Source organism: Carcharhinus amblyrhynchos, chromosome 8 (assembly GCF_965287045.1).
Source record: "Carcharhinus amblyrhynchos chromosome 8, sCarAmb.v2.hapA, whole genome shotgun sequence".
Classification (NCBI taxonomy): domain Eukaryota; kingdom Metazoa; phylum Chordata; class Chondrichthyes; order Carcharhiniformes; family Carcharhinidae; genus Carcharhinus; species Carcharhinus amblyrhynchos.
This window is the reverse complement of record NC_137331.1, coordinates 40,118,139-40,132,064: the sequence shown is the minus strand read 5'-3', so window position 1 is coordinate 40,132,064 and position 13,926 is coordinate 40,118,139. Positions and strand designations below refer to the sequence as shown.

The following is a 13,926-nucleotide window of genomic DNA, read 5'->3' as shown; positions in this document are numbered from 1 at the left end:
GCTGCCATCAGACTTTTGAATGGGCCTATCTCATTTTTAATTGATCTTTCTCTGCACCCTAGCCATGACTGTGACATTACATTCTGCACCCTCTCCTTCTCTATGTATAGTATGCTTTGTCTGTATAGCGTGCAAGAAACAATAATTTTCACTGTATACTAATACATATGACAATAATAAATCAAATCAAATCAAATTGTTCTAGAATGCACGCTGATGTTGCCAATCAGCAATGCCTTGGATCTGGTCATTAACAATCCTCTCCGGCCATTCAAATAGAAACTAAAACTCGGTGAAACTTACAACCTCTCATCCCTCACTCTGCAGCACCACCCCATTCCCTTATTACAACAAAATCATAGAACCCTACAGTGCAGAAAGAGGCCCTTCGGCCCATCGAGTCTGCACTGACCACAATCACACCCAGGTCCTACCCCATATCCCTGCACAGTTACCCACTAATCCCTCTAACCAACGCATCCCGGGACACTAAGGGGCAATTTTAGCATGGCCAATCAGCCTAAACCGCACATCTTTGGACTGCGGGAGGAAACCCACGCAGACACGAGGAGAATGTGCAAATTCCACAGACAGTGACCTGAGCCAGGAATCAAACCCAGGTCCCTGAAGCTGTGAAACAGCAGTGCTAACCACTGTGCTAGCGTGCCGCCCCATAGAAATCAAAGAAATTCCATTTTTCCTCCTTCCTTCGCTAGTCCTTCCCTCTGCCAAAGAGATCCTTTTCTAGAGTTCAGTTCTGGCACTCTCTGGCCCAAGAGATCATTATTAACATTGAGCACTGATTCAATTTTGGCCAATGGACTCACTGGATCCCACCTTCATGTGATGCCCACAATCTTCCAGCCGTGATTCAAGGGATCGCACTCAGATGTTTGTAGATTCAAGGTTCACGCTGATGCTTCTGGTTCTCTTCAGTCAGGGAGTGCCACATTGTCAGAAGTGCTGTCTCTCCAATGAGATGTTAAAGCAGCCTCCCATCAGTCCTCTCGGGTGCAAGATTCCAAGGCACTATTTTCAAGAGAAGTTGGGGGGGGTGTGGGGAGAGTGCTCCTCATAGTTCATAGTCCTATTGTTCTCTAACCAGTATCACTGAAACAGATTTTCTAACCATTATCATATAGCTGCATGTGGGAGCTTGCTGCGCACAAATGGGCTATCATGTTTCTTGCTTTGCATCAACAGCAGGAATCATTGGATAGCAATGAGGGTTAGGCTGAGCTTCCCCTTCCTCATCTCGGGGCACAGCAAGACCATTAAAAACTAAATTAGCATAAACAATAGCATCTGGGACCTATCTGGCATTGCTCAGTTACTCACTCCCTTACTCTGCTGAGACAGCTACTGAAGGAGTTGGATAAAGCTTCCCTCCCCAAAAAAACAATAGAATTACTGCAGGCATTCTCCTGGGAACAATGCAAAAACGCTAGCACTGAGGTCACGGTAGAAGATCAATAGAACAAGACACCAACCTCCCCCCAGGAAGATTCTAAACCAAAGAGTTCACATCCTAACAAATGGTTCTTTGTCATTTCTAGTATGACTCCCTACTGAAAAGCCCCCAATTTAACCTCCATTTTTTACCCATCTTGAATCCCAGTCCGACAGTGCCTCAATTTTAAGATCCTCATGTTCATTTTTCCAACTTACGAGGGCTTTGTCTCTCCCTCTCTCGTAACATTCTGCAGCCCTCAATCCCTCAGATCTCTGCTCTCCTTCCACTCTGCCCCTCTTGTACATCTCCAACTTTCTTTGGCAGTCGTGTCTTCAGCGACCCTAAGCTCAAGAATTCATAGAATCCTACAATGCAGAAGGAGGCCTATCGAGTCCACACTGACCACAATCCCACCCAGGCCCTAGCCCCACAACCCCATACATTTACCCTCGCTATTCCCCTTGACACTAAAGGACAACTTAGCATGGCCAATCCACCTAACCTGCACATCTTTGGACTGTGGGGGAGAAAACTCTAGCACCAGGAGGAAACCCATTCAGACATGGGGAGAATGTGCAAACTCTGCACAGACAGTGACCCAAACCAAGAATTGAACCCGGATCTTTGGCGCTGTTAGACAGCAGTGCTAACCACTGTGCCACCGTGCCATTCCCTCTTATCAATTCTTCCCCTAAACCTCTCCATTTCTTTGCCTCTTCTCCCTCATTCAGATCACTTGGTAAAACCTACCTTTTTGACCAAATGTACGCTCACATCTAATATCTTGTAATATGGTTCAACATCAAATTTGGTTCAATCATCCTTCTGTGAGCTGCCTTGGGATGTTTTACTGCATTCAAGATACTATATAAATGTTCTCTAGTTACTTTTTCTTTCTCTTTTAAATGGTATTGCTGTTCAAATGGCTTTTTTGTAGATGAATGCAGCAAATGGTGTGGAACTCACTCATTTATATCACTAAGGTCCTTGTTGGACATATGGTCTGACCATTTGAATATGGTGCCATTGGGCTGGTTTGATGGAAGCCCAACTGTGTTCAGGAGAGCAGGAAAATCAAGGATGCAAGGGTGCTGTGAATCACTGATATCAAGAATATCATCTCATGAACAATCTTTTTTGATGTGATCTTTGACCAGTGTTGGAAGTATAAGCAATGCCTCAAGTCCCAAAGATTGCTGAGAGGTTTCAAAATAATAGAAGAAGCAATACAAGCAATTTAACTTTTTCAAGTTGACAATGAAAGAAATGGTTGCACTTGTCTTTGATGTGGAGATGCGGGCGTTAGACTGGGGTGGGTACAGCAAGAAGTCTCACAACATCAGGTTCAAGTCTAACAGGTTTATTTGGAATCATGAGCTTTTGGAGTGCTGCTCCTTCATCAGCTCTACGAAAGCTCGTGATTTCAAATAAACCTGTTGAACTTTAACCTGGTGTTGTGAGACTTCTTACAATGAACATTCTTCTTTGCCTTTCCTTTCCCATTTGGAAAGATGTATGTTTGTCTTGGAGCTCTAGGTTGCCAATCATTTATGACCTCCCATTAATTTCCAACTGTGAGCCCTGGTATGATGTGGGCACAGGGGCAATGAGCCACGGACTTTCTAGATAGACTATGTGCAGGTAATGATGCAATATTAATTGAGAGCAATTCTAACAGACACATATCAGTGACCTTTCCTGAAACACTTCAAAGTTCTCAACACCCATCATTCCGAAAGTTGCACTCTATTTTTATTCCAACTTTAAAGTTGTTGCACCGGGAGAGCAAATTATTTTTATTTTATCTTCCAGAACCACTTCGCTTTGCCCAAAGCTTTTGGCCACTGCTGTTGATCTTAGTAATTCAGTTATATAGAATGTACAGCACAGAAGAAGCCCATTCAGCTTTGCTACTGTCTATGTTCTGTGCTAGCCACCCCCGAGAGCCGGTGGATGTGGTCTTTCTGGATTTTCAGAAGGCGTTTGACAAGGTACCTCACAAGAGGTTATTGCAGAAGGTCAGGGGACATGGAGTTGGGGGTAGGGTGTTAGCGTGGATAGAGGATTGGTTGTCAAATAGGAGGCAGAGAGTGGGGGTCAATGGGTGCTATTCGGATTGGCGGATGGTGACTAGTGGGGTGCCCCAGGGGTCGGTGCTGGGGCCTCAGCTATTTACCATTTATATAGATGATCTGGAGGAGGGAACCGAGTGCAGGGTGTCGAAATTTGCTGATGACACCAAGATTGGGGGGACGGCAAATTGTGCGGAGGGTGTGGAGAGTCTGCAGAAGGATCTAGATAGGCTGGGCGAATGGGCCAGGAAATGGCAAATGGAATTTAATGTTGGCAAGTGTGAGGTGGTCCACTTTGGTAGGAAGAATGGTAGGAAGGACTATGACTTACGTGGCGAAAAACTGCAGCAGGCGACGGTGCAGAGGGACCTCGGGGTCCTTGTGCATGAATCGCAAAAACCCAGCTTGCAGGTGCAGCAGGTGGTCAGGAAGGCGAATGGGATGCTGGCCTTCATAGCGAGGGGGATTGAATATAAAAGTAGGGAGGTCTTGCTGCAGCTGTATAGGGCATTGGTGAGGCCGCAGCTGGAGTACTGTGTGCAGTTTTGGGCGCCGCACCTGCGCAAGGATATTTTGGCCCTGGAGGGAGTGCAGAGGAGGTTTACTAGGCTGATACCGGAGTTGAGGGGATTGAGCTATGAGGAGAGGCTGAATAAACTAGGCTTGTACTCATTAGAGTTTAGAAGAATGAGGGGAGATCTCATTGAGACGTATAAGATGATGAATGGGATGGATAGGATAGAGGTGGAGAGACTCTTCCCGCTCAAAAAAGACAGTAGGACTAGGGGGCACAGCCTCAAGATAAAGGGGAGGCGGTTTAGAACGGAGTTGAGGAGGAACTTCTTCACTCAAAGGGTGGTGAATCTCTGGAATTCTCTGCCCGTTGAAGTGGTGGAGGCTGCCTCGCTAAATATTTTTAAGAAGCGGGTTGATGGGTTTTTGATAAGAGAAGGGATTAAGGGTTATGGGGAGAGGGCGGGAAAGTGGAACTGAGCCACGACAGATCAGCCATGATCTTATTGAATGGCGGGGCAGGCTCGAAGGGCTAGATGGCCTACTCCTGCTCCTATTTCTTATGTTCTTATGTCCCTCTCAACCTAACCCGACCTGCACTTCCGCTTAAATGCTGCTCTGCTATTGTACGCTGTGTAGCTTGAAGCATAACATTACAAAGAGATGAAAACAGATCCAGTCAATGGGCAAATGGATTTCACTAGAAGCAGATTTTAAGTCATTCTGTTTGAACCTCAGAAAGATAGAATGAAATGCTTTTGAAATGAAAAAGCTAGAAAGAGTGGAGGTCCAGAAAGACCTTGAGATCCATGTACTTGGATCATAAAAATTTCATGAACAGGTACAGATAATTATCAGAAATGTTATTGGAATGCTGGCTCTTTATCTAGAGGACTAGAATACAGGGAGATAAATGTCACACTACAACTATACAAGACATTGGTTAGCCCACACCTGGAAAAGTGTGAGCAGTTCTGAGTACCAGCCCTCTGGAAGGAGATATTGGTGTTGGTGGGCATCCAGATATCAGGATTCATAGAAACATAGATGATAGGAGCAGGAGGAAGCCATTTGGCCCTTCGAGCCTGCTCCACCATTCATTCTGGTTATGGCTGATCATCCAACTCAATAGCCTAATCCTGCTTTATCCCCATAACCTTTGATCCCATTCGCCCCAAGTGCTATATTCAGCCGTGCCATTCCTAGGGTCAAATTACAAGGAAAGATCACACAATCCATCTTCACATTCCCTGGAATTTAGAAGGTTAGAGGCGACCTGATCAAGGCTTTCAGGATATTATTGGGAACAGATGGATTCATAAGAACATAAGAAATAGGAGCAGGAGTAGGCCATCTAGCCCTTCGAGCCTGCCTCGCCATTCAATAAGATCATGGTTGATCTGAAGTGAATCAGTTCCACTTTCCCACTTTCTCCCCATAACCCTTAATTCCCTTGTCTATCAAAAACCTATCTACCCGTGACTTAAATATATTTAGTGAGGTAGCCTCCACCACTTCAACGGGCAGAGAATTCCAGAGATTCACCATCCTTTGAGTGAAGAAGTTCCTCCTCAACCCTGATCTAAACTGCCCCCCCCCCTTATCTTGAGGCTGTGCCCTCTAGTCCTGCTATCCTTTCTAAGAGGGAAGAATCTCTCTACCTCTACCCTATCCATCCCCTTCTTTATCTTATACGTCTCTATAAGATCCCCCCTCAATATTCAATAGGGGGGGAACCTATTTCTGCCAGTTGGAGACTCTAGCACTAATGGACAAAGCTTAGAACTAGACATTTCAAACCTCAAATTGGAAAACACTTCTACACACGAAGATTGTTTTTTGCTAATGCTAAAGGCAAATACGGGGTGAAGACAGACAAATGGAGTTAGGACGTGGTGTCAATAAGATCACTGTTACTCTGTGTGACAGGCTTGAGGGTCTAAATGGCCTACTCCTGTTCCTATTTTCCTAGTCACCTAACTACTCTACTGAGAAGGTTCCACATTTCCAGCACTCTCTGGATAAAGAGGTTTCTCCTTTTGGATTTATTAGTGACCTTCTTATATTTATACCAAAATCTTGGTCACCCGCCCAAGTGGAAGTATTTTCTCTATGCCTGTTCTATATACCCTTTCATAAACTTCAAACCTTCTGTTCGGTTACACTTCTCTTCTCTGGACACAAGAGACCCAACCTGAATTAATCTTTAATTCTATGGCCGGAACTCTACCAGCTCGCCTGCCATGGAATTGGAGCAAGCGAGGGTCCAACAAGGGAAATCTCTGTTGACCTCGGGCGGGAATTTCCGGTCTTGCCTAAGCAAGACCATAACACCACCCCCCCAGTATCTGTCTGAAAATCAGTTTGGAATTATTATTTGCATAGAATGTTTTATTCATATAAAGTGCAACTATTTGGGAAAGATGTGAAATATTTTCTAAATTGAGGCCACAAATTTTTTTTTTAAATCTTCCCAAATACACAGAGGATGATCTCCAAATTAAGTGCATTAATTATGGAGATGGGCTTTGTACCTTATATTTGCATTCTCTGGAGGAGATCGCATGACTTCAAAGTCATTAAGGGGATTGATATAAATGGTACAAGTGCATATATTATGTGAGGTGGCAATCGCACTAGGAGGCAGCAATTTACAAGGCAACTATTATATTGTGAAAGCTAGTCGTGAGGTTGGATATATTTCTCAAGAGGGTTGTTGAATGCCCCTGAGAGATAGTGACACTGACCCATTCCAGTCCTTTGGGAAGACATCAGATGGATTTTTGTAGAAACTATGAGACCACAGCAGGCACCAGGTAAAATTTCAGGTAATAAGCAGCAGGTCAGACTATCCACAACAACAACAGCTTACATTTATATAGCAGCTTTAATGTAGTAGAATGTTCTCGAGGCTGCTACTTATTTCCCAGGTCAGAGGGAGACCTTTGATCAAGGTTTCTTGAAACGGCCATGGGCTTCAGCTGAGAAATGTTTTTTTTAAATTAAAATTCTTCACTGTAGCTAAGAAATTGAGAAGTGCGCCTGCCCACATAGTGTCCCAGTCACTATAGATTTATGGTGGGGGCAATTTTTAGCCTGAGTTCACTGTCCGAGAGAATGGTGATGCCATAGATTCTCCATAGAGAATCGGGAAAAGTGATTTTCTCCCGACAGATCGTGTCTCCCAATTTTCCTCAATGGCAATGTCGCAAAGTTCACGACCACAAAGGGTAAGAGCTTCGTTCAAATAGATTTGAATAAATTTGAATACCATTACCCGCCTCCCGACTCACCCCGCCATATGATTCCCCAACCACCCCCTCCCCGCCCGAATGATATTCAAACCTCACTTACATGATGTCATGTCAACTTCTTAAGAACGAATTTCAGTCATGGGTTCTCTCTGGGTTAATTATAGCCTCTGGGGGAGAAGGACATGCCTGGGGCTGTCAGCACTGCCAATTTGGCACCACTAGGTTGGAGCTGTGACAATCTGGTAATGCCAACCTGTGCCAAGAGGCTGTGCTGGGGTGGGCCCTTGTGGGAGCCCCATGGGCAGGGAGGGGTTCCATTTATATGTGGGGAAGAACAGACAGTGATGGGGCATCTTTCAGGTGTAGTGGGGAGCGGGCACTGAGGGGGGTGGGGGAGGACACTAGCGATACTTCCATTGTGATGCATAGCACCCTGATCTCTGTGGAGCACAGTGCTGGATCTATCGGGCCCCACCCTGCCCTGCCTGAGTAACAGAGTGAGTCCCACCCAATCTTTTCTTTTACTCAGAAAGGTCTGGAGTGAAAACTGGGCTGTTCAGATGGAAAGCAGCACGCCAATTTTCATTCAGAGCCAGAAACTTTGAAACAATGTGATAAGTTCTGCCTATGATGTCCTCCTCTGTCACTGGGTTAAAATCCTAGAACTGCCTCTCCAGCAGCACCGTGGGTGTACCTAGACCACATGGACTGCAGCATCTCATCAAAGCGACTCACCACCATCTTCTCAAAGGCAGTGAAGGATGGGCAATAAATGCTGATTTAACCCCATGAAAAAAAAATTAAAATTGCTTCCTTGATCCACTAACCTGCCCCACCTTCCCCAGAGTTAACCTTTGGGTTGCAGTGACAGGGCAAGCTACCTGACGTTCTTTTTCCTCAAATGGATGGGCTGCTTGTATAAAGGTGACAAGCCATTAGCAGCTCATAAAATTCATCATAATGAGGCCTGAGGCAAAGCTTTCAGCTTGGCCTCCAGGCTTAAGCCTTCAGCATCAGATCTTTCAATTCAAGTCTCCTGGCTTCATTTTCCCTGTTTGGAAACAAACTTTCTGTCATATATCTCCTTGCCGGAAGGTAGCTGCCAAGGAATCTCCACCCTGTGATGCTCAAAACTGAAGAATACTTTTTGCATTAGATCTAAAAAATGGAAAATATTTATATTGAAGCCTGTTGTCCTTTTATTCCAAAAAAAATAATGGAAGTAAAGGAAAAACTTGTACTTATATCATGCCTTTCTCAATCTCAGAATGTCCTAAAGTGCTTTGCAGCCAATTAAGTAATTCTTGCAAGTGAAGTCATTATAGTAATGGAGGAAATATGACACTTAATTTGCGCACAGCAAGTTCCCACAATCAGCAATGTGAAAGTGACAGAGTACCTAATTTAGCGATGTTGATTGAAGGATAAATACTGGCCGGGTCATCAGGGAGAATTCCTCTGATCTACAAAATAGCACCATTGGATCCTTTACATCCAATTAAGAGGGCAGACTGGGCCTCGGATTGATGTCTCAACTAAAAGGCAGCACCTCTGATAGTGCAGTACCGAGGATTTCCTCGATACTGCACTGGGAATGTCAGACTGGATTTTGTGCTCAAGGGCCTGGAGCGAAACTTGAACCCACGCTCATCTGGCTAAGAGGTGTGAGCCACGATGATTTTGAAAAGTTATATGCTCATTCTTCTGAGCTACCTAAGCTTCATAATACAAAGTAGAAACAGATCTTCAAATTTCATTCAATGTGAAGTCACTGCTCCTAATGCAGTCTCCTCTACAATGGGGAGAATAAACGGAGACTGGGTGATTGCTTTGTGGAAAATCTTTGCAAGCCTGACCCTAACCTTCCTGTTGTTTGCCATTTTACTCAGCATCTTGCTCTCATGCCCAAATGTCCGTCCTTGACCTGCTGCAATTCTGCAGTGTCACCTAACATAAACTGAAGGAACATAAGAACATAAGAAATAGGAGCAGGAGTAGGCCAACTAGCCCCTAGAGCCTGCCCCGCCATTCAATAAGATCATGGCTGATCTGTCGTGGCTCAGTTCCACATTCCCGCCCTCTCCCCATAACCCTTAATCCCCTCTCTTATCAAAAACCCATCAACCCGCGTCTTAAAAATATTTAGCGAGGTAGCCTCCACCACTTCAACGGGCAGAGAATTCCAGAGATTCACCACCCTTTGAGTGAAGAAGTTCCTCCTCAACTCCGTTCTAAACCGCCCCCCCTTTATCTTGAGGCTGTGTCCCCTAGTCCTACTATCCTTTCTGAGCGGGAAGAGTCTCTCCACCTCTATCCTATCCATCCCATTCATCATCTTATACGTCTCAATGAGATCTCCCCTCATTCTTCTAAACTCTAACGAGTACAAGCCTAATTTATTCAGCCTCTCCTCATAGCTCAACCCCCTCAACTCCGGCATCAGCCTAGTAAACCTCCTCTGCACTCCCTCCAAGGCCAAAATATCCTTGCGTAAGTAGGGTGCCTCATCTTCCAATGAGGCACATTACAGCATTCTGGACTCAATGCTGAGTTCAACAACTTTACACTGTGACCTTTCTTCTCCATCTTGACCCTTTTTTTAACTCAAAACATTTTTGTCCCGAAGAAAGCCGGCCCCTTCCCCCCACCTCACTAGGCTACCTGTCACTTGTTCTTTAGTTTTGCTTTCACTGAGCACTGACCTTTGTTCTCCCATTAATGTATTCTGCTACCATACCTTTATAGCATTATCTGTACCTTCTTTAGTCCTTGACACAGCCACTAACACTTTGTCTGTCTCGTGACCTACACATCTTTGTTGCAATCTCTCCTAGCTCCCACTTATCACTGACCTTCTGCTCTCCTCCCTCTTATACATATACAATCCATCACATTCCCCCTCTCTTTAGCTCTGGGAAAGAGTCATATGGACTCAAATCCATGGGCGGGATTCTCTATTCCTGCTACAGTGAACGGAGATTTGGCTGAGCACCAAATTCTCCATCCTCGCTGGCAGTGGTGGCAGGACGTGAACGGCTGGAGAATTTGGCCGTTGACTAACTCCATTTTCTCTCTCCATAGATGCTGCCAGACCTGCTGAGCTTTTTGAAAATTTTCTGTTTTGTGTTACACCTTGTTGTACATATCTAACAGATAGAAAGTTATTTCTGGGACAGCATTTTATGATATTTCATCAATACCTACAGGAAATTCTCACTGGAACGATGGAGGTTAAGGGCGACCTTAAGAAGTTTACAAAATTATGAGGGGCGTGGACAGAGTGGATAGTCAGAAGCTTTTTCCCAGGGTGGAAGAGTCAATTACCCGGGGGCATAGGTTTAAGGTGCGAGGGGCAAGATTTAAAGGAGATGTATGAGGCAAGTTTTTTACACAGAGGGTAGTGGGTGTCTGGAACTCGCTGTCGGGGGAGGTAGTGGAAGCAGATATGATAGTGAATTTTAAGGGGCGATAAATAGGATGGGAATAGAAGGATATGGTCCCTGGAAGGGTAGGAGGTTTTAGTTGAGTCGAGCAGCATGGTGGGTGCAGGCGTGGAGGGCCGAAGGGCCTATCCTTGTGCTGTAATTTTCTTTGTTCTTTGAAGCAATATTGGTCATAGTGAGAATAATTTGACCTGTATTAAAGTATTTTTTCTTCTCAACTTTTTCCAAGCGTAACTAATATTTCTATTTTATCTCAATTTCAGGCATTGTTTCTAAGGCTTACGAATGTAGACTGAAGGGCCAAGGGGCACAGTTTGTTGAAACAGCTGTCCCACTCACTACACCTCAAAGTGCGGATTCTACAGAGGTCACAGGTGATGCACTCAATGGCTGCAGTGAACAACAGGAGCCAAGTGAACCTATTGGCCAGGTGATTATCATTCAAGGCTATCAGGTTGGATGTGGTGAGGACATCTCTATTGACACCTCTGTTGAAGCCACTGCAGCAGCAACTCTCCAGACTCTGGCCATGGCGGGACAAATGGCTCAGATGGCGCAGGTGATGCACATCACTGAAGATGGCCAGCTTATAACCACAACCCGGAGCGCCACCCACGTGGGCAGCATGGTACCCGGGCAGATTCTCACCAGACAGCTGACATCAGGTGCCACCCAGGTGGTGGTGGTCGAGAATCCAGCCGAAGAAGGGGGCACTGCAGAGGCAGCCGTTGCCATGGAGACCTTGGCGGATTCCAGTCCTGTCATCGAACAGGTGGTGACGCAACAGGAGTCAGCAGTACCCGTGCCAGAGACACCCACAGCACTGGATGCACTTCTGTGTGCCGTCACGGAATTGGGTGCGGTGGAGGCAAGATCAGCCGGAGAAGGGAGTGACCCCAATCAAGAGGGGTCTTGTGCAGTGAGTTCTACCATTGAGGAGGTTGTGCCGGCACCAAAGGAGTCAGCGAGTGGAGATATGCAGACGCTTCACAAAGAGGAAACTGGCCAAGAGGTCAGGCAGACTGAAGCCACAGAGGCTGGGGAAACGGTATCAGACCTTAAGCAGCCAGAGTCTGTAGCCACTGCAGAAGAAGCATCCCAAGTGGCTTTCACTGACATGGTACAGGAGGTTCTGCAGTTCACCATGTGCGATATGAGGACAACAAGCCATATTGTGAAGGATGGCATCACTCAGGTCATAGTGGCTAAAGAAGGAACCACACACATGGTTGAGGGAGCTTCCCAGATCATAATGCAAGAAGGTGATGAGCAAACTATAACTACTCATGGACGTCCAATGCGTCTGGTAGACTCCTCCGGCGAAATATCACAGATAATTATCTCGGAGGAGATTCTCCAAGCCATGGTTCAAGAGACCGCGGGTCACTTGTCCGAAGAAGCGACTCATGTTATTGTGACAGAGGTACCACATGCCATGGCAAATGGTGACCACTCCAGGGCATTGACTGAGGTTTATCCACATGGTGTGATGGAACTGATTAGAGAGGACATGTCGTCGTCCAGTCACCCAGTGACAACGATTGCCTTGGCAGAGTGTTACACCGAGGACAGATCAGAAACAGTTGTGACTGAGCAGTCGGCTAACGAAGAGCAAGAATTGGAAACTGGTGGAACCCAAGAAGCGTGACTCACCTTTAGTAGGTAGCAAGCTCTACTGAAAGACACCCTGGCTGATTTTCCATCAGATGTACTATTCAAAGCATAACCTGCTCAATATGGTACATGCATTCCATGTGTCTGCTAATAAATCTGTGATTGGGAATCTGATTGGCTCTGAAACAACAAATGGGAGTATAGGACCATGATCTAATCAAGTGAGAGAGAACTGATCGTATTGACTGGACTGGAACAAAGGACTTTTAAGAATTCTGCTGTTCTCTTGAGTTAACTGGATGCTTCCATTTATAAGATGATTTTGAAACCAGCATGTTGGAGTTACAAGTTGGTCTGTATGTTGGTGCGTACCTCCATTTCCATTGCACAGAACTGTGTCAGCAAAAAGAGGACAGGGGAACACTGACACAGGCTTGAAAACAGTCTTAGCAGAAGTCCTTAGATGGGGTCACCTGAGTCTCAGGGAATGGAACAGAATGCAGGGGACCACAAAGTGGGTGAAGAAGCTTGGAAATAGAATTGAGACTTGAATCATTTGATAAGGTGACTCAATGTTGTTTCCTGACTTGAGCACTAAAGACTGAGGGTCCCGTACCTGAATTGGGCCAGGGATTCAAAGCTGGAAGCAGAGATTGTCACTTGGTTCTTTAATTACCTTCTGGATACCTGGCCACAGCAGGAAGCAAAGTGAAAGCCATCCAGGTAGCACAAGGCTTCAAATGGGGTGGGAGAACAGCGAGAGGGGGGAGGGCGATTGTATTGCGTGCATTTTTCTTAACTTTGTTTTAGATTCTATTAACAGAGAAACAAAATGAATTCAGGCAAATTGCACATATCAGCCACCGTGAAATGCTCGATGCTGTTAGCCATTTCTTTTTGTTATTCAAATGCTGATTCCCCCACACCCACAAATTCAGAAGAATTCATTGAACCTGCTAGAGGTTTTCTTTTGCATTGTGTTTTTTTGGGGGAGTGGGAGGGAACTATCAGAAGGCGATATAATTTGAGGTTTAAAAAAAAGTTTTACTCAGCTCAGGTGGTCTGTTTAACTGTACAACAAAACACAAGATAATATGATAATGTACAATTTTATGTCTGACAATCATTAACGTGGCTTTAAAGAAAAAGTTTCTCTGTTTTTCTTTTTGTTAACCGCTTGTCCCAATAAATTGTTCTGGTTTAAAAAAAAGACAGCTGTACAATTCATGGATCTCTTTCACATTTTTAAGCCTGCAAACAATTAAACAAAACTGACTTAACTTTTTTTTAAAAAAAGCGCATTTGGTGCTTGGCTAGTTCCCAGTATTCTAAGTGATTCATATGTTTACCAATTATGAAAATAAGCCCTGTTTTAATGTACAATTAGTGAATAACAATTTAATTATATGATGTGTTTTACACATGGAGCAGCAGCCAATACACTACTAAATCTGTCAAATGCATATAAATATTATTTTATACATTCCTAACAACTTAATATATTCAGATCTACTTGTTTTTGTACGTCCACTTAGCATCCTTGATTTTTCATTCTGACGCAGAAATATTAATTGCAT

The 13,926-nt window shown here is 44.8% G+C and overlaps 1 protein-coding gene across 1 annotated transcript in view; it reads left to right on the top strand.

Moving 5' to 3' along the window:
- Window positions 1–13,542, top strand: part of znf407 (zinc finger protein 407) — a 470,331-nt gene extending 456,789 nt beyond the window's left edge. The window contains exon 9 of the mRNA XM_080193920.1: window positions 10,999–13,542. Within this exon, the coding sequence (XP_080050046.1) occupies window positions 10,999–12,383 (1,385 nt within the window). The 3' untranslated portion in view covers window positions 12,384–13,542. The remainder of the gene's footprint in view (window positions 1–10,998) is intronic.
- The last annotated feature ends 384 nt before the right edge of the window (window positions 13,543–13,926 follow it).